This window comes from Fundulus heteroclitus, chromosome 9, assembly GCF_011125445.2.
Source record: "Fundulus heteroclitus isolate FHET01 chromosome 9, MU-UCD_Fhet_4.1, whole genome shotgun sequence".
Classification (NCBI taxonomy): Eukaryota; Metazoa; Chordata; class Actinopteri; order Cyprinodontiformes; family Fundulidae; genus Fundulus; species Fundulus heteroclitus.
The window spans coordinates 4552328-4574529 of record NC_046369.1 but is presented as its reverse complement, the minus strand read 5'-3'; the positions used below and the strand labels follow the sequence as shown (position 1 = coordinate 4574529).

At 40.7% G+C, this 22202-nt stretch overlaps 1 protein-coding gene across 2 annotated transcripts in view; it reads left to right on the top strand.

Moving 5' to 3' along the window:
* Positions 1-22202, top strand: part of syde2 (synapse defective 1, Rho GTPase, homolog 2 (C. elegans)) — a 58712-nt gene that overhangs the window by 3632 nt on the left and 32878 nt on the right. For both annotated transcript variants that reach the window (XM_036140882.1, XM_012877968.3), the window contains exons 2-3: positions 4909-5213; positions 7317-7707. In XM_036140882.1, the coding sequence (XP_035996775.1) occupies positions 4909-5213; positions 7317-7707 (696 nt within the window). The remainder of the gene's footprint in view (positions 1-4908; positions 5214-7316; positions 7708-22202) is intronic.

The following is a 22202-nucleotide window of genomic DNA, read 5'->3' as shown; positions in this document are numbered from 1 at the left end:
CTGCCGTTAGGCGATGAGTCCCTTTATTTGGTAAATATCACGTTAATGCTGAAACAAACTTGATAATGATGTTTGAGTGCCATTCTATGAGCAGGCTATTTAAATTATACACAACCTTTCATTTAATAAGTTTAAAGCAAAGAACCATATCGGTACCATAACTGTTTGTTAAGTGCAAAGGTACAGCAGCTGCCTTTTGCAGTTGGTTAACTTAGCTTAATCAAAAAGGCTGATAGCAGGGTAAGACTGTCTGTCTCGCTTTGCAGAATGGAAAATAAAGACAACAGTGATGGTAGATGGTAAAAAAGTAAAATAAGTATATTAAATGAAATATTTTTAAGCTGTGAATATCAGTCAGAGAGTAGCTAGTCTGTTAGCGAAAAAAACTAAACGGGAAATAAAATTAAATAAAACTGTTGCTGGTTTGGCTGCTTGAAAACAGCTGTATCCTTTTTTTTAATTCCCACCATTTACACACAAGACTTTACATCAAACAGGTTTTTAGACATTTTATTTCACTGTTTGGAGTTTGTAAGAAAAAACTTTAAATGGAAAAAGGATGTTTTGACGTGTTCTGAACTAGCAGCTTTCTGAAGTCTTTGCTGATTTCACAGCAAGTTATACCTGCTCTAAAATGTCGGTTTTATAGAATGTAATATTTTTTATTTGAGTTTCAGAAGGGCAGGCGGCGGAAGTTTGTTCCATTTATTAAACTGTTGTATTTTCAGCCCTCCCGCTTATTTCACTAAGCTAGGTTAGCTAACCTAGCCTAACTTGTGGCTATTTAGCTTTATGAAATTATCATGAGTTTCAAAGTATAAAACTATATTTCTAAACATTTTACTTAATCTTTTGAAAAGATGTTACCTAGATATTTCGACTTGGGCTAAGCAAGTAGGTGTTTTATGATTCTTCTGTTTATGTCTTGTCTGTCTGTAGGGTTTAAAGAAAATGATCCGTGAATGAAAACATATCTAGTTGAGCTGGAGCTGTTTTTGACAAAAAGAGGTCAGAGGAGAGTAGACGGTCTTGTCTGAGATGTTAAAAAGTCAACAGTTTCTCAAATAACCTCTCCTCATAACCAATGTATACAAGAAACGATCTCTAAATGTCCAACACAGTGAAACGGATGCTTCTACGGCAGCTGAGGACTACATCAGGTGCCATCTCTGTAAAATAATCTGGAAACTGAGTTTTTCGCTGAAAAAAAAAACAACATTTCCAGGTTTGATGATTCTCAATTTCAAAGGCATTAATCTGATGACGATGCACAACTGAGGGTGGAGGTACAAGGATTGTCTTGTCTTAGGGGTATGCAAGAGCCTTGGCTGATTTATTGAAGTTGCTAAGTCTAAAGACAGATAAGATGAGCGAGGAGAAACTTGAGGCATAAGGGATCATACCAGGATGTTTTTTACGAGATGTGTGAGTCACTGTGGCGTCTGCTCCAAGGAGTGGGGAGAAAACAATTTTTTTTTATTACCTTGCGAGGGGCTTCAGAGCTTCTTTTAAAATGGCTCTGTCACTTTGGTTTTTGCACTAATTAAGCGATTTCTGTGTGTACTCAAGCCTCAATTTTAACCAACACACCCACACACACATAAAAAAAAAAAACCTCACCAAAGATGAAAAATTTGGCTCTTCAGCCGACATATTGAGGAGGAAGTGGTAGCAGCGCTGTAAGTACAGCTCGGTGGGATGCAAGTGTTGACATGTGATGTAACCCTGAGCGATCTCAGCCCTGTCCGTTGTGTAAAAAGACAAAAAATCTACACTGAGGATCCTCATTAGCATATGAATGAGTGTCAACAGGAATGCATGGCAGCCGGCAAAAAGATTCCCTCTAAAAGGGAGCTCACAAACTCTGTCCTCACAACAGAGTTGCGCCTGTATGGAGGAGAAAATGAGCCTGTGTGTGTGTGTGTTTTGCTCCTATCAAAAGAGAAGCCTCTGTGCCGAAGAGGGAAATCGCAAAAGAAATTAAAAACCTATGGGAAAGTGGATGAAGGGCTTTGTCTCAGCGGACTAAAAGATGCATCCACTCACAAGGTTCGGAGACGGACATAATTGGGTTCCCTGTGCGGCTGACACGGCGCAGATCTGCATCGGCACTTCCAGATTTTTTTTTTTTTTCTCGGTAACCTTGCGAGCCATAACACTCCTCCCCATCTGTGCACCGACTCGTTCTTTCTCTTCTTCTTTTGGCTTTGTCACAAAGACGGAGTCCTGTGTTATGGGCTTTGGCCATCTGCTACCTTCAGGTCAGGGCTCCGTCAGTGTTCTCTCCGCAGGGATCACAAGCACATTTAGATCACAAAGAAGCTGCAAAGGGCCTTAACATTTTCTTTTCCAACATAGATCAAAGTCTCAGTACTACTTTTTCCTAGTTTTGTCATTAAATTTGACTTTACTTTTGCATCGAAAATCTTCTTACAGGCGTTATTTTGAGATAGTCGTCTAAATAAAGGCATTAAGCCTGTTTCCTGACTCAACTGGGAGAGTACAATTCTACTTTTGCTATATTTTCCTCGAAAGCCACCTCTGATCTTATATATCCGGGCGTTTAGCTCGTTTTTGTGAAGATACAACTCCTAAATTCTTAGAAACGATTTGTTTTTATCAGCCAAGTAAAAGGCTGAGAGCTGAATGAGGCCTTTAGATTGTCTGCGTGTTTAAAAGAGGCAAAAAAAAAGGTCCAACTTGTCCGGCCCGTTGTTTGTTTTGGAAGCTGCTGCCCGTGCAAGGCAGCGTGATGGTGAAAGGAGACGGCAGCGAAGGTTTAAATCTGGAGCCGTGGTCTGGAATGCCGCTCGTGTCAGAACATGCTTCCTTTTTCCAGTTATGAAAGACCCCTTGAAGAAGACGGCTTGTCAACAACAGCTCGGCGTCAGGGTCAGCAGTCTTGCAGAGGTTCTGGCTCCAGTTGCTCGTTTTTCAAACAATAGATGGGAGAAATAAAAGTGACTTCATTTCAATAGTTGAGGTTGATTTTTAGCATAGTTTGCATAGTCTGTATTGAGACCAAAGCTGGCTTGAATTCTAGTTTCTGGTTAGAAAGTGAGTTTATTCCAAATGCTAAATTTGGGGTAAAGAGCTTGGAAGTTTTTAGTATATTTTTCAACACAAAGTTCATTGTAACTACCTTAGAACAAGTACCCGTGTTCTCTCGCAGTACATTAGAGGTGTGTTTTCTAACCTGATGAATGTTCGCATAAAAATGACGAGGCTGCTGGAAACGCAGCCAGGCTGGAACAGATAAAATCATAGCATCATAGATGAGCACAGCCTGGCAGCTCAAGCCCACACAGTCACGCATTGAACTCCGTGAACCGCCGGAAATAAAATCGTGGCTTCTCCCTTTTCAAAAAGCCCAACACACTACCCAACTATTGGCCCTCAAACAGCTCTAATCCAGACTTTGCAAACGCACATACTAATTTCGATTCTGAATGCAAATCCTTGGTAAAACCAAAAAGAAGGTTCTGAAGAAGAGGAGGAGGCGCGGGGCTGCTACAGTTTCAAGATTAGGATTTCACTGTGAACACAAAGCTGATTCAGGACTCAAATTAACTAGAATATTTAAGAGAGTGTGTTCTCTAAATTAGTTAATTCCCACCGTAGCATTCTTCCTGTAGTTCAGGGAAGATTAACTCCTCCTTTTGTTGCAGTGCAATAAATTTCCAAGTGTATGTTTAAGGGACAATAGTTGCTTTATAAAGCTGTAAAAAAACCCACTAAGATGGCCCTGTAGACTCAAGGCAAGGCAGTGGCATCAAACGCAGCACTGACACCCAGTATTACAGATGCATTGCTGTTAAGACTGCTTGTTGTTTCGGTCTTCAAACTTATGAGACGTTCTCATATTTATTAATTTTTTTACAAGTTCCCTTCTGACATAGCTGAGAACTAACGCCTTGTCGTTCTACGTTGGCACAAACACAATTATAATTTGTGCTCGATTTTACGCTAGATTTGCTCTGCGAGGCAGGCATGTGTGAAAAAGAATTTTTCTTGAGAAGCGGAGAGGCTGGCATTAAAGCGTGTTGGAGGGGCTCATCTGAGAGCTGGAGGGGATCAAAACAGTCTTTTATATGAGCCTGCTGTACAAGTTAGAGCAGGACCCTGGCCTCCCTCAGCACCGTGCTTTCCTTGTCGCTCTCTTGAACGTAGCTGCTGCTTCTTTTCTCGCCGCCTGCATCCGCGACATGTCCTTGCATCTTCTCAGTGACTGATGGAAAAAACGAAGGTCTTTGCAGGAGCCGTTTTCTCCATTCCCACATTGAGATACTCAGTGCTTTTGGAAGTCCCATTTGTGCTGCTGGAATGTCTTTCTGCATATCGCTCCTCTCTACGCAGTTCATCAGTGCCTTGCTCCTTTTCTTTGTGTAACATCAGCAGTTTCCTGTGTCCTGTTTTTTTATTTTTTATTATTAGTTGCAGTGGAAGGGTTCTGTGCAACATTCCTCAGTTTTCTCCAAGAACTGTGGGTGCACTGACAGATAAAAATGGTGCTGGAGAGAATTTTGGTAAAGGATGACGGTCCATCCAAAAACCCTAAAATGGCTAAACCAATAATACTAAGTTGAAATGTTTTTTTTCTTCTCTTTGAATCCCAGAAAGTAAAAAAGAAAAAGACTATCAGTAAAAATCCTTAAAACCAGCTGGCATTGCTGAATATTTTCCCTCTTGTGGTTTCTTGATGCACGTGTTTTCCCCTGCCTGTCATGACTTGAATAGTTTGGGATTAAACATCCACTTCTCTAATTCACCTCACATCAGCAATTACTGAAATTATACTTATCAAGATGATGACAAGTTGCTTTTTTTATCCCGGCCAAATAATGTTACTATCTCCTGGCATGATGCAGTGACTCTCATGGTCTACCTCTGTGTCCTCCACTCTCTCAGCTTTCATTGAGAATTTCCAAGCCCCGTGCGCTACGGGAAGAGAGGCGGGCAGGCCGACCAACGAGCCTTCGTCATGGAGCCCGCAGCTCACCACCACCATCACCGTGTCCAAAAAGCGCAACTGGCTGCAGCAGAGCTCCCAGCCAAAGAGTCACTGCGCCAAGGATGAGCTGCAAGGGATGCTGGGAGCTGAGGAAGGCGGCCAGGGCTCCAATCAGCTGCCTCTTCCTCCCAGTCCCTCGCCAGAATTTGTGAGATCCACCGGTGGAGCACCGCCGCGGCCGGCTCTCCTGCAGATTCCTCAGGTTGGCTTCTTCCCTAGAGGGTTGATATTTAGCATAAGTTCCTTTTTAAGATGAGCCTGTTAGCTTAGCAAAGGTTACAGCAGGGTGAGTCTTCTCATGTGTGTTTTTTTTTAAATAACTTGTCAAGCTAGAACCTAACTTTGGTGGAATATATCAGGATTTTATGTGACGGAGCAAAACTAAACAGTGGCTGACTGTGAAGTGGAAGGTAAATTCAATTCAATTCAATTCAATTTTCAATTCAATTTTATTTATATAGCGCCAAATCATGAAACATGTCATCTCAAGGCACTTTACAAAATCAAGTTCAATCATATTATACAGATTGGGTCAGATTATACAGATTGGTCAAAATGTCCTATATAAGGAACCATGTAAGGTAAACCATACATGGTTGTCAAAAAGTATTTTGAAAATAATAATAAAAAGAGAAAGGTGTGACATGCATTCTGAACGTATTGGGCCAAATTTAATCTGATGCACCAAATTCAATTCAACATCCCCCCCCCCCCCCTTCAGAAGGCGAGGCAAGGCAAATTTATTTATATAGCACAATTCAGTACAGAAACAATGCAAAGTGCTTTACATGGTTAAAATATAGGAATAAAAGCAAGTAGGGATAGAATGTAGAAACAAAAAAAACGCATTAAAAACAGTAAAACAGTTTAACTAGAACATTCAAAGGCAATTTCAAACAGATGTGTTTTTAATCTCGATTTAAAGGAACTCAGGCTTTCCGCACTTTTACAGTTTTCTGGAAGTTTGTTCCAGATAAGTGGAGCATAGGAACTGAATGCTGCTTCTCCATGTTTAGTTCTGGTTCTAGGTATGCAGAGTAGGCTGGAGCCAGAAGACCTGAGTGGTCTGGAAGGTTGATACACTGATAACAAGTCTGTGATGTATTTAGGTGCTAAGCCATTTAGAGATTTATAGACTAACAGAAGTATTTTAAAGTCTATTCTCTGAGATACAGGGAGCCAGTGTAAGGACCTTAGAACTGGGGTGATGTTCTCTACTTTCTTAGTCTTAGTGAGGACGCGGGCAGCAGCATTCTGGATCAGCTGCAGAAGTCAACAGTGTGCCATTAAATCTCAGTATAGCTGCAGCTGGTTTTGTCAGGACAAAGAAACAATTGTGAACCAACATCACCAAAAGCTAAGAACACAGCAGACATGTCAAGTGTTAAAGTTGTGGATAAGTTTAAAGCACGGTTAGGGTTTAAAATAACAAACCAAGCCTTGAATATATCACCGAGCGCTGTTTAATCCGTCATCCAGACATGAGAAAAGTATGACTGCGAGACCTGGCCGCCCACCTAAACTGACAGCCTGGGCAAAGATGGAAGTGTTCAGGGAAACAGATACACTGTTGCTCTGGGGGAGCAGCAGAGATGCACAGCTCAGGTGGAGGGGGAATTTAACAGAACAGCAGTTAGAAGAAACCCGTTGTTAGCAAAACTTTTCACTTTTCTGCAAGTCAAGTAGGAGACGCGGAAAAGACGTGGTCAGATGGTGACATAACTACTAGTTATGGAGTCAAACACACGCGTGGAAGAAGATAGTCTGGTCAGATGAGATCACACTGAACTTCCAGGTGAACATTAAAAACGCCGTGACTAACGCTGCCCGACACCCTGAACGCAGCAGCACTGCGGTAAAAAATGCTGTAGGGATGCTTTTCTTGGGCAGCCAGGCACAGATAAAACGGGTAGAGTGATAAATGGACCTGAGTTTGGGCCGGCCCCGAGAAGAAACCTGTTAGAGGCTCCACGTATCTGGCAACATAGAATGCAGTCTCTAAATGTGCAAAGTCAGTAGATACATACCCCAACAGACTTGAAGTTGATTGTTTCCCCCTTTTTTTGAAGAAAAGTTGCTTCTAAAAAGGGTTGACTCAGGGGGGACTGAAGACAAAGGCACATTGATCTTTTCAGATTTTTGTTTCTAAAACATGAAAATCTTGTACGATTTTGGTTCCACTTCATTATTAGGCACTTCTTTGTGTTGGCTCCTCTCTTCAGGGGTCGTAACGGTAAAAAAATGCCTAAAAAGTCACCCAGGCTGTAGCTTTGAAAGCATTTCCATCCGTCTTCCTTTTTCTTAGGTGGTTGTTGGTCAGCATAAAGCCTCTCCCTATCCCCGGAGCGTGGACCCGTCCGAGGAGAACGACGCCGATGACGAGGGGGAGATTTGGTACAACCCGATCCCAGAGGACGACGAACTGGAGATCTCCCGCCGGCCGTCCGTGCGGCTGGTCGTCCCACCTCCGGGCGAAGCGCCGAGGAGGCCCGGCAGGGGAGTGGAGGTGCTTCAGGACGGCTGGACCGGGGAGGGTCCCGGCGGACAGGACGCTGTTGAGGAAGGTCCTGGTGGTGGTTCTGGAGATTTGAGTCAAGGGAATGCCGCACATTCCGCGGAGGCGCTACATCTGCACAGACAGATGCTTGCGTGCAAACATCCAGAGGAAGGGGGGCCCTCCTTGAGCAGACCAACAGGTAAGACCAAAAAAAAATAAATACTTTATTGCTTCTTGCTTTATGTCGACTTAGTCATTCAAGCCTTTTCATTATTTTTTTTTTATTGAGACGATGCTTGAGGGCCAATTACTTTTTGTCTCTGTCAATCACTCGGCAGATCTTTGCGGTTACGCACACGTTTTGCACTGATTGCAGCCAACATTTACAAGGATCCTAATCAAGAAACGTTTTCCTCTGCTCTGCAAAACGAGAGCTAAAATGATACAATATTTAATCATTAACGGTATGTTTTAAAGAAAACCCAACAGTAAGTTAAACTTAAAATCCTGAAGGTAAGGCCGCTTTCTGTACAGCCGAAAAAAGAGAAGCTCAGGAAATGGAATCTAAACAAACTGTCTTATTCTTGATCTGTTCTTTTAAATCTGAGCAGACGGGAGTCAGGCCCTGTCTAATCGTATCCTCCCGTATCAGCGTCCCGCGTTAGTTCCACTCAGGCAGACATTAGACAGAAGGAATTCAGCACTGACAATCCTAAGAGGAATGATATCCCTTCGCTTAAGACAGAGCTCACACAACAATCCGAGCTCTTTGGAAATTTGTCATTCATAAGCAGGGGCAGATTCTTGACCTTAAGCCTTTTCAGAATAACCCAGACATGAATCATTGCGCTCCTCCTTCACTTTCTTTGCCTCTTTCTTACTTGCGCGCCTGATGGCGACGACAGAACGATGACAGGCAGCACACGGCTCCCCATCTCTCAGTCTCCTTTTCTCTCTCTCTGTCTTTTTTTTTTTCTTTTTTTTGCCCGACTTCCGACTTTTTGTTCTGTGTGATGTGTCAACATGGTAGTTTGAACTATTTCGCACATCTTCATCTGAGCCTATAATTACAACACTTCTCTGTGGCACGCAACAGCCATTACAGTTGTATGAACACAAAGGCGCTGGGAATAGTTTGGCTCCTTCTTGGGCTCTTATTTCTCACAGTTTGAAGGCTTGAAGTGAACACAGTGACAGCTTTTCCTATCACCTTAAACTTCTTGAAACTAAATGTGTTTTTTTTCTTTTCTTTTGAGTGATGTTTTGGGAAAGTCGCATTGCTAACTAGCTTCAAAACAGGCATGCTAATTGGTTGCAGAGCAGTGTTCTGATTGAGCTGCTTCTAGCCAACTCCTGACCCTCATCTGACATCACATGTGGTTAAAAAAAGACTGCCTGTCCTGCGAGACTTTCCTCGTAGGATTAGGCTTAATCTAGTCCAAAATGAGTCTCAGTGTACTAGGACAGGCTGTAATCATTCAGCACAGAGCTAATTAAAATCTATTCCTTGTTGCACCTTTTGATAAATTGCATATCGTTTTGTGCTCTAGATTAAATCTTCATGAAATCTCCATCATGTTGTTATTTGATTTGGGGAAAAAAATAGACATTATTGAATGTTAAAGGGAATTGTTTAGTAAAGCAAGGCAAATTTATTTGTATAGCACATTTCAGTACAGAGACGATGCAAAGTGCTTTACATGATTAAAATATGGGAAAATAAAAACAGAATAAAAGCCAGTTTGTAATAAAATGTAGAAAAATTTTTGTAGATGTGGCAGCAGAAAAGCCTTTTCTCCGAAACGGTATTCACACCCCGTGGGCTTCTTCGCCTTTTGCCACATTTCAGCCACAGACTGTAACGTTTTTTTTTTTAAATTATGTGTGACAGACCAACACAAAGTAGTCGTTGTTTTAATGGTGTTCAAAATGTTTCAGAAAGAAAAAAAATATAAAAAGTATCCAATGCATTTGTATTCATTCCCCTTAGGTCAGTATTGTGTAAAAGCACCTTTTGTATCGGTGCAGCTTACTGTATTTGGGGTATGTCTTTACCAGCATTGGATAGACAGCATAATTGTTCTTCTTTGCAAAATAGCTCAGTAAATACGGACAAAATAAAGAGCGTCTGTCCAAAAAAGGTTCAAGGTTTGACAAACATTCCTAGTTAGACGCAGGTCTGGAGTCTGATTCGGGTAATCTAACACATGAATTTGATCCATTCTCTTGTGGCTCTGGCTGGAGGGTTGAGATTGTTGAACGCCTTTCCCAGTCTCACATCCTTTGCCACTTCTAACAGCTTTTATTTTTGGACTGCCTATATTTAACTTCATCAATTTCCCCTTCAAATCTGACTTGTAGAAACTTTAAATTACAACTAGTATCCCTTTCTTTCAACATGTCCATTTTTTTCTTCCCACCAGAGTTGTGGTATGCAAAACTTCTGACTGATTAGCCCACCTGAGCTCCACATCTCTGCATCTCCTCCAAAGTTACGACGGATCTCTCAGCTGCTCCTTCTATTAAGACCCTCACTGGCAGACCTTTCAGTTTTACGCGGACCACACGTCTTTGCGTGCTTGCAGTTGTGGCATGTGCTTTTGATTTTTGAATTGTGGATTGAACAGTGACCTTGAGAAATGTAAAGCTGCGGTCCCCAACCTGTCACAGGCCGCTTTGATGTCAGACAATATTTTCACCGACCTGCTTTTAAAGTGTGGTAGATAAAAACAACAAAATGAAACGATACGACCGGCATAAAAACGTTGCATTTTTTTTTCTAATTATAATAATAAGATATTCACAAATACTAAAAAATTAAAAAATACAACTCTCAATGGCACCAAATGAGTGGTAGCCCTGAGCTTGTTTCTCTGCAATGACACGGTCCCATCTAGGGCTGATGGGAGCCAATGACAGCCGAAGTGTGTTGCTGGTGTCCAGTCTACTCCATAGTTGAACTTTTTCTTACTACAACAATCCTTGCGTACTAAATGCGGTTGGCCACCAAATATGACACTATCAGTGCATTTGTTGATGTAACCAAGACATGTGCTTTGATGTGTGTAAAGAGTGAATCATAGAGAGACGTAACAGAGTCAATCCGTTCGTTTTTCCAAATAAAACTTCATTTTGACTTGAATACTGGATAAAACTGAAAAAAAAAATGTACAGTATTTATTCCTTCTGTGCAGCCCGGCACCAAATGACTCATGGACCTGTAACGGTCGGTGGCCTGCAAATTAACAAATAATACGGCAGCAGGACGTGATGATCTTTCATTAAAACTTTGTATGCAACCAGAGGGAGCTAATGACTTACAAAAAAAATAAATAAATAAAAATCAAATGACGTGGCTTTGCACCTTTTAAAGAGACGGCACCAAGAAAAGTTGCTTGCAGATGAACCTCAGACTAGGGGATAAAATAACGAGGAATTCAGACCAAAGCATTGCATTTCCACTTTTTATAGACCACAACTGAATGATTTAAATGTGAAAAATGAGGCATTAAAAAGCCTTAAAATGCGTCCTCTTTAAAAGAGAGTGAAAACCGTGTAGCATTTTCCTTCCACTGCACAATAATGGCACATCACATAAAATTGCAATCAAATATTTTGCTGTTTGCGGTTACCCTGTGGCAAAATGTGAAAGTGCTCCAGAGGTTTGACTCTTATTGCACTGTATGATCTGAACAGAAGTGATTTGTTTCTATCAGCTTGCTGTTATTCAGAAGCCTTCGCTAAGGGCCTGGCTTGCAGTAAACATTGTGTTCTTCAGCAGCCATGAGTCGGAGGTCTGCGTGGTTTTACTTGTTGATGGGAAAATTAGAGCAGTGAGTAGCCGTGTTGTGCCCCCCCCCCCCCTTCTCTCCTGCTCCGGAACTGCCCTGCTTGCATGTTGACTTTGCAGTCGATTCCAGCGGGTTTGGTGACGTCACCCCAAGCTTTGCTGCAAGACAAACGGAGCGGCGTGCCCTGCTATGGGTCATCAACAAGCATCCCAGCTTGGCTGTGCTGTGTCGATACAGCGGCTTCACTTTGCTTCGCTTTGCTTCGCTTTGCTTCGCTGTGTGCCTTCGTCTTCGGTTATAAACGGCCTCGACCTTCAGAGTTTACTGTGGGCACTGCGGTTGCTGTTAACAGAGTTTGTATTGACTGCAGAGGCACACTCCTCTTTATACTGGTCGGGGGTGGGGGGGGGGTGCTGGGTGCAGGGCAGCAGCCTGGAATGAGCTGTTAGTGTCTCTCTGTTGATGACAGGATCAGCAGATCTGTAACAGTTTTGAAATTGGAAAGAAAACGCATATTTCTGACTGATTCGTCAAATAAAAGTCGGACCTTATCGTCTTCTTTTGTAGCTCATATGTATTAAAATATTGTGTCATCGTTTAGTCAGCTGTCTTTCACATGCAAGCAAGAGTTTTTAGGCAGATATTCAAAAGTTATTAAAGTGAATAATGCATTAAGTATTGAAGGAAAATGCTTAAATCTGTACTATGGGCATTGATTTCGAAGGTCCAGGCGCAAAAATACCTTGTTTTTATTTATTTTCCCTCTCATGTTAAAATGAGGTTAAATAGAAATGCATAAGGCTTGTCTTGGCTGATACCAGTTTTTTAACGTCTTTAAAGTCTGACCTAACAGTTCCAGTTTTGTGATTATCTAAGTTCCATTTCCATCCGCCTATTACTGTAACATGTGCCAGTTATTTTTTCAGTTTATTTGAAACCAGATTACATAACAGAAAAAGAGAACAACGGCCAAGAAAAAAAACAAAGTTAACAACAAAAGAATAAAGACATTGTTGTTGTTAGCGGGGAATCAAGTCAAAAGTAAAAAAAACTAACTAACAGAAAGATAAGTTGTTGCTTGAGGGATGCAGCTTTTCAAGGGCAGACATGATCTTTTGTTGCCTTTGCAATGGAGCTGAATTTTAGGCTATTTATGCAGGGGTTCATACAACAAAAAGAATACAAAATAAGTTTGTGCTGCATAAATTTAGTGAACATAATACTATAAATTATGAACAACAAACAACATGCCAGGTTCCTTAAAGCTCACCTTTTTCCCATACCAAACAAAATATAATAATTGTCAAAACAAATTGTCAGGTCAGTCTATAAAATCCTAGTCTAACAGCATTCCCAATATAAATGCAATAAAGTCTTCAAACCTCTTTGCATAATGTGCATATGCTCTTTGTTACCCAGCTAAGAGTCTTTCTCAGATTTATTTTAGATATGCCAAAAATATTTATTCTAACAACCGTCACGGCGCAGAGATGCCACATTGACTGCTATGAAAAGTTTACAAATAAAGACAAAAGTTGTAGTAATGACTCCAACTGTCTTAATCTTATGCTCACACTACTTTTCGAAAAAAAAAAAAAATTGCTTTGATGTTTGAGAGCCAATGTGAAAATGGCTGAGGTGGCAATTGACCAAGACCAGTCTTCTGACAATTCAGATAATTTTTATTTGAACACTTGAGAGAACTCTCTGTAGGAGGTTGATCAAAGGCATGGCAAGTTTATTTATAAAGCATATTCAGTAACAAGATGATTCAAATTGCTGTCCATAAGCAAACAAAAAAACTGAGGAAAGAAAAGCATTACAGAGACAGAGGATAACATCATTAAGGAAAGCATATTGCAGTGGAATAGTAGCAGCAGGTCAGATACAGAATAAGACAAGTTGGACTACAAATTTCAACATTAACATTTAAAGGCAACTCTAAACAAATATAGTTTTAATCTTGATTTGACGGAACTCAGGCTTTCAGCACTTTTACAGTTTTCTGATGGGTTTGTTCCAGATCAGTGGAGCATAGGAACTAAATGCTGCTTCTCCATGTCTGGTTCTGGTTCTGCAGAGCAGGCTGGAGCCAGAAGACCTTAGTGGTCTGGAGAGTTGATGCCCTGATAACAAGTCTGTGATGTATTTAGGTGCTAAACCATTCAGTGATCTATAGACTAACAGAAGTATTTTAAAGTCTATTCTCTGAGATACAGGGAGCCAGTGTAAGGACTTTAGAACTGGGGTGATGTTCTCTACTTTCTTAGTCTTAGTGAGGACGCAGGCAGCAGCGTTCTGGATCAGCTGCAGCTGTCTGATCCACTTTTTAGGCAGACCTGTGAAAACACTGTTGCAGTGATAAGTTCTACTAAAGATAAACACATGGATTAGCTTTTCCAGATCCTGCTGAGACATTAGTCCTTTAATCCTGGAAATGTTCCTCAGGTGATAGAAAGCCAACCTTGTAATTGTCTTTAGATGCTTTTGGAGGTTAAGGTCTGAGTCCATCACTACTCCCAGATTTCAGGCATGATCAGTGGTTTGTAGCTGAAGCGACTGAAGCTGTGTGCTAACTTTTGATCGCTCGTTTGTTGGTCCAAAAATTATTACTTCAGTTTTAGTTTTTATGCAATTGAAGAAAATGTTGGCACATCCATGCCTTGATTTCTTCTAGGCATTTACTCAGCGCTTGAAAGGGGTTCATAGTCACCTGGTGACATGGTGATGTAAAGCTTTGTGTCGTCTGCATAGTTATGGTAACAAAGGTGGTTTTAGATATAAAACTAAAAACAAACACAAGACTGACGTCAACAGTAACTTTGTCCTTTTGCACTACCACAGTGTAAAGTTTATACCTTTCATCCAGATAAACACAAACAACACATGTAACCTGTGCATCGTAAGCCACACACACTTTCTATATGTGACGGGACTAGATTAAAGCTGCTGGATGTCAGGAAATCAAGCAGTTGGGATATAGTTTTTAATCATTGCAGAGGCGATGTCAGTTGTGATTAACCCATATTTTCACTGATGTACAGATTCTGCATTTAATCTGTACATCAGTGAGATAGAAGTCCATCTGACTGACGAAATATGATATTTACATTCACTGTTTATGCGTGTGCCTTGAAATATAATAACCCAATAATTACTGTTTCAAGCAGTGCTTAGTGAATTTGATATTGCACGCTGTGATGTGATGACAATGTGACATATTCTGCAGCTCTGCAGTTGATATTTTATTTGTTTTATCATTATATTGCATCATTCTCATATATGCTTTAGTTGTGTATATTGGTCAGTAGATGGGCTATCTTAATTTTTAAGTGGCCTTCTCTTTGTAGTTCTATGCAGAAAACGTCATTGTAAGGGTACAGATGTTCCGGTAATAGAAGTGTTGGCCAACATGTGAAAAGCACTCATTGTAGACATTGAGTCTAAAATGAGTGCTGTTCACACACAAAGCAAGTGTGTTTTATGTTTTCAGATAAAAAGTGTTTCGCACTCTTTGTGCCTCATTTGTACCCACAGCATTTTGTACCGTTCCGTTTACTAAACTGTGCTGTTAGCTCTGTGGTTGCCAAATAGTTTCAGTAGCACCAAGGCTTTAATCAGCTATTTATTTTAAGGGCTAACATTGATTTCATCCTAGGGGTTTTTCTACATATTCTAAGATTAAGAATGTGTTCGGGTAATTATCTGACGCAAGGCCATGACACCAGAGGTATCAAAGCATCACAAACTATTGACTTCTACAAAAAAAAAAAAAAACATTGAAAATCTATATTTCCAACTTGTCTTTTGAGCTTTCTCTTTCTGGCTAAACACAAAAATGTGCTCATAAAGGTTCCCCTTTTATTTGGAAGACCAGAAAATTGACAGGCCTCCCGTTTATGGAGCATGAACAGCCACTTCTCCTGAATTAATGAAGTTGTATGGATGTAGATGACTCTCTGTCTGGTTGGCTGCTTCCTTTTCCCTCACCGGATATACTGCAGACTCCTTGTGTGCTGCCCATTGAGTGACTTTTTGTCCATCTGAATGCTTTATTTGTATGCACGATAATGATTGATGGACTTTGGGGGTGGTGAACTCACTGGTGTGTTTCCAACCTCTTGTTCTCTTTGGAGCCCGTTTTAAGGAATCTGACTTGGCCGGCAGTCAAAACTGGATCAGAGCTATTTCTGGAGTTGTTTTGGTCTCACTGGCTGCAGCGTTGTTGACTTGGCCTTGGTGGATAAAGCTGCAAACCTCAGAGTTCAGTCCCGGAAGCCGACCTGGGGGTGATGATTGCATCGTTTGCGTCCGGAAGACAACCGACAGCCATGAGCAGGAGCGTTGTGCGAGCAGCACTTTAAAACCAGAACAGATTCCCTCAACTCAACGTCAGAAGGTCAAATAGTTTTCCCACTGCACGTTTTTCTTTTGCGCCGGTTTATCATCACCAGAACCGCCGAAGAAAGGTTTAAGGATTTCTGTTATGATGGGTTAAAGATTCATCAGGACAAAGCAAGGAATATTCTCTCCATATAAAGAATGCCAATGGCATGCTTTATTTAATTAATCTGGGAATAAAAACACATCCAAATCCTAAAAATAAAGCGAAATACATTAAAATGGCTTTTATAATCTATCACATTTAATAATGTGAGTACTTTCTTGGTAAAACAGCTTATTTAGAGGCATTCTATAAACAAGGTGTTTTTAAGTAATACCTCATCATGTTGCCTCTAGTGATACACTGAGAAGTCAACTTGTAACCGGAACCAGATGACAGACAGGCTGACTTGGCCCTGACTGTTGACCATCCAGACTGAATACCATAAATACTATATTTTCCTCAAAATCAGTGCATAGAGTTTCAGTGTTAGCGGTGCCTGGTCACAAGAACAAAGTGCTCTTCAGGGTGGAGACTATTACTGAGTGAAGAAGACTAAACTCAGCTATTTTCAGTCTAATGAGGCAGGGAAAAGATAAGAAAGAAAGAGCTTAGTGGTGTGAGAGGAAAGGTGTATTTTTAAACATTTCAAGACATTTCTCCAGTTCCCTTATGCTTTTAGAGAGGATAAGACCTAAAGCACCTAACAGGAAGGCTTAAGAGAAAGCAGCAAACATGCTCTGTTTTATCCTGTCCAGATTTTGGTCTCTGTCCTGAAAAAGGGGGAATCCAGAAATATCGTCTGCCTTTTGAAAGTCCCATAGATACGTTCTCTACTGAATACGCATACGAACTGCAGATCAAGTAATGCTAGCTCTGCTAATTGCTAATGTTAGCTGCTAAAGATGGTAAAAATGCAATCTGCAATTGCATTTTCTAGTCTTAAAGTATTAAAAATCAAGTTTTACAGTGACTGCATGCTCTATAAAAAAACCTAAGTTTAATGCTTATACATTTTTATAGTCCACAAAATCCTGATTGGAGTACCTTTAGCTATCATGCTTTAGTTACTGATACAAATTGACACTTCATTGCATGTGTTTTTTTTTTTTTTTTAAATGGAAGAAATGGTGAAACATCTTGTTTTTGTCAGGATAAAAAAATACGAACCAAAGTCAGATCCACTTTTTAAACTCTGGTTGAAGATTTTAGGAGGGCACCTCAGGCTTATTTCATTCAGTTTATCACACGTATTCAGTAGATGAACTCAGGAACCGTCAGACTGATATTTTACGTATAAAATCAATGCCAGAAAAGTTGCCTGAGAGCAGTTTTTGTCTTTTCACAGTGTTTAGTTGCTTGTAAAAAATAGTGGGCCTCCTTTTACCTTTGTAAGAGGCATCACCTGACACTGAACTGCTTAAGCTCTTCAGAATGAGTTCTAGAAAGTATGTCCAGATTGTAATATATAAAGTGATTTATAACACTCATTTCAACTGATTGTTGCCCTATCAGTTGTTGACATTTATTACTCAAAGCAATATTCATTTAATGCATTAAGGACGTAATTAAATGTGGGCTTGTCTACGATTTATCATCATATTGCAAATGTGTGTCACCTAGCAAGGTTTCGCAACCTGTAGTTTCATGCCAACCAGAATTAGCACCCTCTCGGTTTGTTGGTGAGAAATGTCTGCAGTGGTACAAGAGTTAAGTCACATAAGTATCGCTTTGGCAGAGGGGCCATGTTGTTCTAACAAGAAGCACCGCATGCTTGGTTACATGAGCAGAGGTTTCATAACTATTGCACTGCAACAGCTTGAATTCTGCAGCTCCCAAAAGACCAGCACCAAAATATCTAGGACCGAGTGAAGACGAGGCGGCTCAAGGCCGCTGGGAAAAAGAAACCAGAGGTCGCGCAGGCCATTCACACTTTTATTTGCACTTGCCACGTTTGTCAGCACACAACTGGGCCTTTTTTTCTGTTTTTACAGTTAACACACACTCCTGGCATGCTTAAACAAAAACAGACATGAATGCCGGCGGTTGTACCGGGGCAATCAGGAGCAGCGGGTCGTTGTCTCCCCTCAAGGTTTATCAGGATTGGCTCAGGCTCATTTTCCTCTTCCCAGACACGTGTTTGATCAAACGACGGCTCAGATCATTCGGCCATCCCCGGCGTAGGCTGCGGGGGCAATTTGTTTCGCGTTGGAATAGCACAGAAACGAACGATAAGTTTGCAACTCACGTGCCTGCTTTCATCCTGCACCTGTCTGCAGCGTGGTGAAAAATCAGGGCCATAAATTCCCGGCCTTTGTTAAAGGTTGTCAGTGGCCGGGTGTTTGAGGGGGTGGCGGGGTCAAGGGGCCCTGTGTGTGCTCTTTTCTTTTCTTTTTTCTTTTTTTTTTTTTCTTTTTTTTTTAGAAATGCCCATATTCACGCTCTGTTTGTGTTACAGTAATGTAGGGCCTGCGTGTGCACGTAAATATGTTGGGGGTGGATACAGTTACATGTCTTCGGTGACACCCAGCGGAATGTGGACCCTTTGGCCTTTTAACCCCGGAACATAGCCCCCGAGGGTTGAGTGTCAAACAGTCGCCCCTGAACCTCAGCTTGTAGGTGTCGCATTACTCCACTGGCCGCCACCGTGAGTCCAAAGGCTACAAAGGACCCGGTTTGTTTGTGTGTGTGTGCGTGCACAGTCAAAACCATTAGCAATCTTTTAGGCTTTGGCTTTGTCAGCGAATAGTCCTAAAAAAGTTGCTCAAGAATCTTTATTGTCACCAGTTGTTACCATAGTGCCATTTTTTATTTTTTTATTTTGTGGGACAGACAGCAGCTCAGGATATACACAGATAACATACAACACACAGACACAAGACCCAATATTTTACCTAGGGCTGGACGATATAGAAAAAAAAGCATATTAATAAAACAGAAATACTATTGATCGATATTGATAATTATCAACAAATTCAAAACATGTATTTTAAGTGCAGCACTGGCCATTTTTGGCTTAGCGACCCATTTTTAGATACAGAACAAACAAACACTGAAAAACTCAACCCTTAATTCAACCAACTTTTGTTACCAAGACTGCAGGTTTTTAAAAAAGAAAAAGGAAAATGTGTTCTCTGAACTCTTAAAAGGGGGCGGAGCTTGGTTCCTGGGTCTGCGTTTTGTGATTGGCTGTGAAGATGTAATGACTAATATTAACCTACATGGTTAGGTTGCAAAAGGAAGGAAAACTGTTATTCTATTGAACTTTTTATTAACCTTATTTTCTATCATCGATATACGTCTATCGATCAGTATATATTGTTATTGAATTATCGTCCAGCCCTAATTTTCACACTTAAAAAAAGGTTCAGTTGATTGCACTCACCAGCATGCTTCCTGACAAGCTTAAAGCATGCAAATACTCTTTAGGGTCTGATAGGATTCGTATCCGAGTCCTAAAGGTTCGATATTGGTCTCTTTGTGGACAATATGAATTACTGTGTTGTTGCATGACTCAATCACTCAACGCTCCCTCGATGATGGACTCATGTCCGCAGTAAATACTATGCAATAGCCTTTCTTCGTTTATAGGTGTGTGCAATCAGACGTTCCCTGATAAATTAGAGAGTGCAAATAGGCCTTACCAGTAGCGTGTCATAACAGGTAACAGACCACAGACTTCTCAGCAGCTGGACACAGCCTTAACATAGGACATCTAAGAAAAAGGAAAACATGGGGACTGATACTGATCTGTAACGCCTGTAAGAAAAATAAATATTTTTTTCCTCTGACCTTCAGTCAATAAAGTCATTTTCTTCTAGAAAATGTCCTGGGAGCTGCCTTTGGAAAGGCTTGAAACTAGTATTGGTCTAGCAGTATACAGCTGGCTGACCGTTCTGGCTATTTAATTATCTGTTATTAAAAACTAGTAAAACAGGCAACTTCTTTCAGGTTAAAGGGGGGGGAAGACGTGTGTCAAAAAATGTATGTTTAACAAACCACACCAGCGGGGTTTGTTTGCCGATCTAAATTCCAAGGGGGGACCACCCGGCGTTCTTTTCAAACTCGTTCTGTTCCAAGAAATGCTTTTGCCTAAACTACTCCAGGCTGAAGGCCAGTTATCTGTCCTGCCTTGGGACATGAGTCTATGTGTGTTTAAAAACAACAATTTATGTGTAAATTGACTAGACCTAAAGCACTTTATGCTAGGTCAGGATTTTCTTTTTCCACATTTTTCTGCTCCCTGTGAGAAAAAGTGAATTCATGCCATTGCTACTCTAAAATGGGTAACAGTTATTTTAAAGCAAAGAAAAAAACATTTACAGTTGATTTTAGCATTTTAGCAATTAGCATGGTTAATGCGGCTAGCACTTCAAAAATAGCATGCTCTATGTTTATATTCTAGAAATACATTTTGTCAGAATTTTCCTAAGGGCTGCCAACATTTCCAGATTCAAGATATTCCAGCACAGATAGAGGTCAACAATGCAGACGACTGTCCACTGTGGCTCTACGCTCCTTCAGAAGGAGTGAATCCTGCTTGTCAAGACTTGATGCAATCTGCTGGGTTTCCTTAGAGAGGAAACTTTTTGACCAATCTATCTGGAGAATTTGATTGAATTTGATTTTCTAAAGTGCCTTGAGATGACATGTGTTGTGAATTGGCGCTATATAAATAAATAAAAACTTTTACAATGAAGAGATTTGTTGCCAACCTGGCAGTGCTGACGTACGGTGTGTTTAATGATGGGACAACAAAAATAGGTGATTATGTTTACCAGCTTATCTCTTGACGTAATTCTGTTAAATAGTTTTTCTCCTCGAAGAATTGTTTTACAATTCAAAAATGTCAACAGAATACATTATTATCAAATAGCCTACACGTTGCTCAAAGTTCTTCTTATTATTATTATTATTAGTTTTTACTATAGCTAATGATTTAAACTGCATAGTTTTGTTCAAGTCAGTGAATTGTAGAATTGCCATTTTCTGAAGATTGGTTGGCTATGTGTGAAATATGAGGTGAAAAAAACAATGTCTCTTTTTGCAAGCTATTGTCCCCTTTTGTAAACTTAGTTTTAAGTTTTACAAAAAAAAATAGATTTGAGTGAACCGTGTGCAATTTTAGCACCCTCACTCCTACAAACCTTGTTTTAGCCTTGACTGTAGATCTCTGTGTACTGCATCCCTAACCCTGATGTTTGGTAAACCTGCTCCTCCAGGGCCCTCCGCCCATATTCTCCATTCTCAGAGCCCCCTCTGTCTAGATCACTGGCAGGGCACTGTAACAGGCGAGCACCACTCCGTCCGTCTAAAAGGAGGTTTGATGAGAAATGAGAGAGAAAAAAAAAACATGTTCATTTGTAAGTTTACCAGCCAGCTTGCCAGGCTTGCAGTCGACCCTCCAGACCTCTGAGTGCATGGACAAGGGGCGCCTTTGTCCCTGATCTGCAGGGCTACACCCTGCCCCACTCCTGCTCCCCATCTTGCCCTCTCTACATCCTGTTGCACCTCTGTCTTTTCACTCTCCAGGCCTGCACCCTAGAATAGCACAGCAGGTCTCCTCTGATATTGGAGCTGGTGATGTTGGCAGAGCCTGGCTCTCTTTCTACTTTATATTTCACTCTGGTCTTTCTTCCAGAGTAAAACCCAGCTCAGAAATGTGTTTCCTAGTCCCTACCCACATTAAAAAACAAAGATGTTTTGCTAAATAGGGATTTTCTCCTTGGACCTCTCATCTACAAATAAACTGAAGTTTGTTGAGAGAAAAAAAGATTTTCAAACTGTTTTTTTTTAAGTAGTGGATGTTTAGAAACTCTTTTTGTTGTTTTTTATGTGTGTTTTATGATATAGAACTACAACATTAATGAAGCAAATGTTATAGTCCCCCCCCAAAACCCCAACACATACCTCCGCACACACATCCGTCTGCTTTTTTTCCTGACTGTTTGCATTAAACTTTAATTTTGAGCTGAAGAAATTAATGGCTGAGAGAAAAGAGTAATGAAAAATCTCAATCTATATTTCTTATGACAATCTTCAGCCTTGGACTGCTTTAGCTATGGCGAAGATAAAAAAAATAAAATTGGTTTAATTTACCAAAGAATCTTTTTAAGTACATCCTGTTAGCACTTATTCATGGTGTGTACACTTGATGCAAAAATTGGTTTGCCACCAGCAAATCACGGATCATGGTCTTCTAAGGTTGTGGTCTACCGATGCATGACACCAGCTAATGTCTTGGTGCATCTCCTAGTTTTACAAGCAAACAGAACTCACAGAAATAGCTCGTTTTCTCCAACCCTTTTCTTTGAAGTTAGTTGTCATAGAGACTGTCTGGGATTGCATGTGGAGACTTTAACAGTACTATACAGTGTTGAGGCGTTTAAATAAAGTGTTACCCAGAGATTGTGTTTACTGGGCTGCACGTAAACCTAATCATTTGACGATATGCCATATAGGTGTAGTTCCTTTTGTGGGAGACTAATTAATGGGTTCTGCATACCTTTCCTTTGGTTT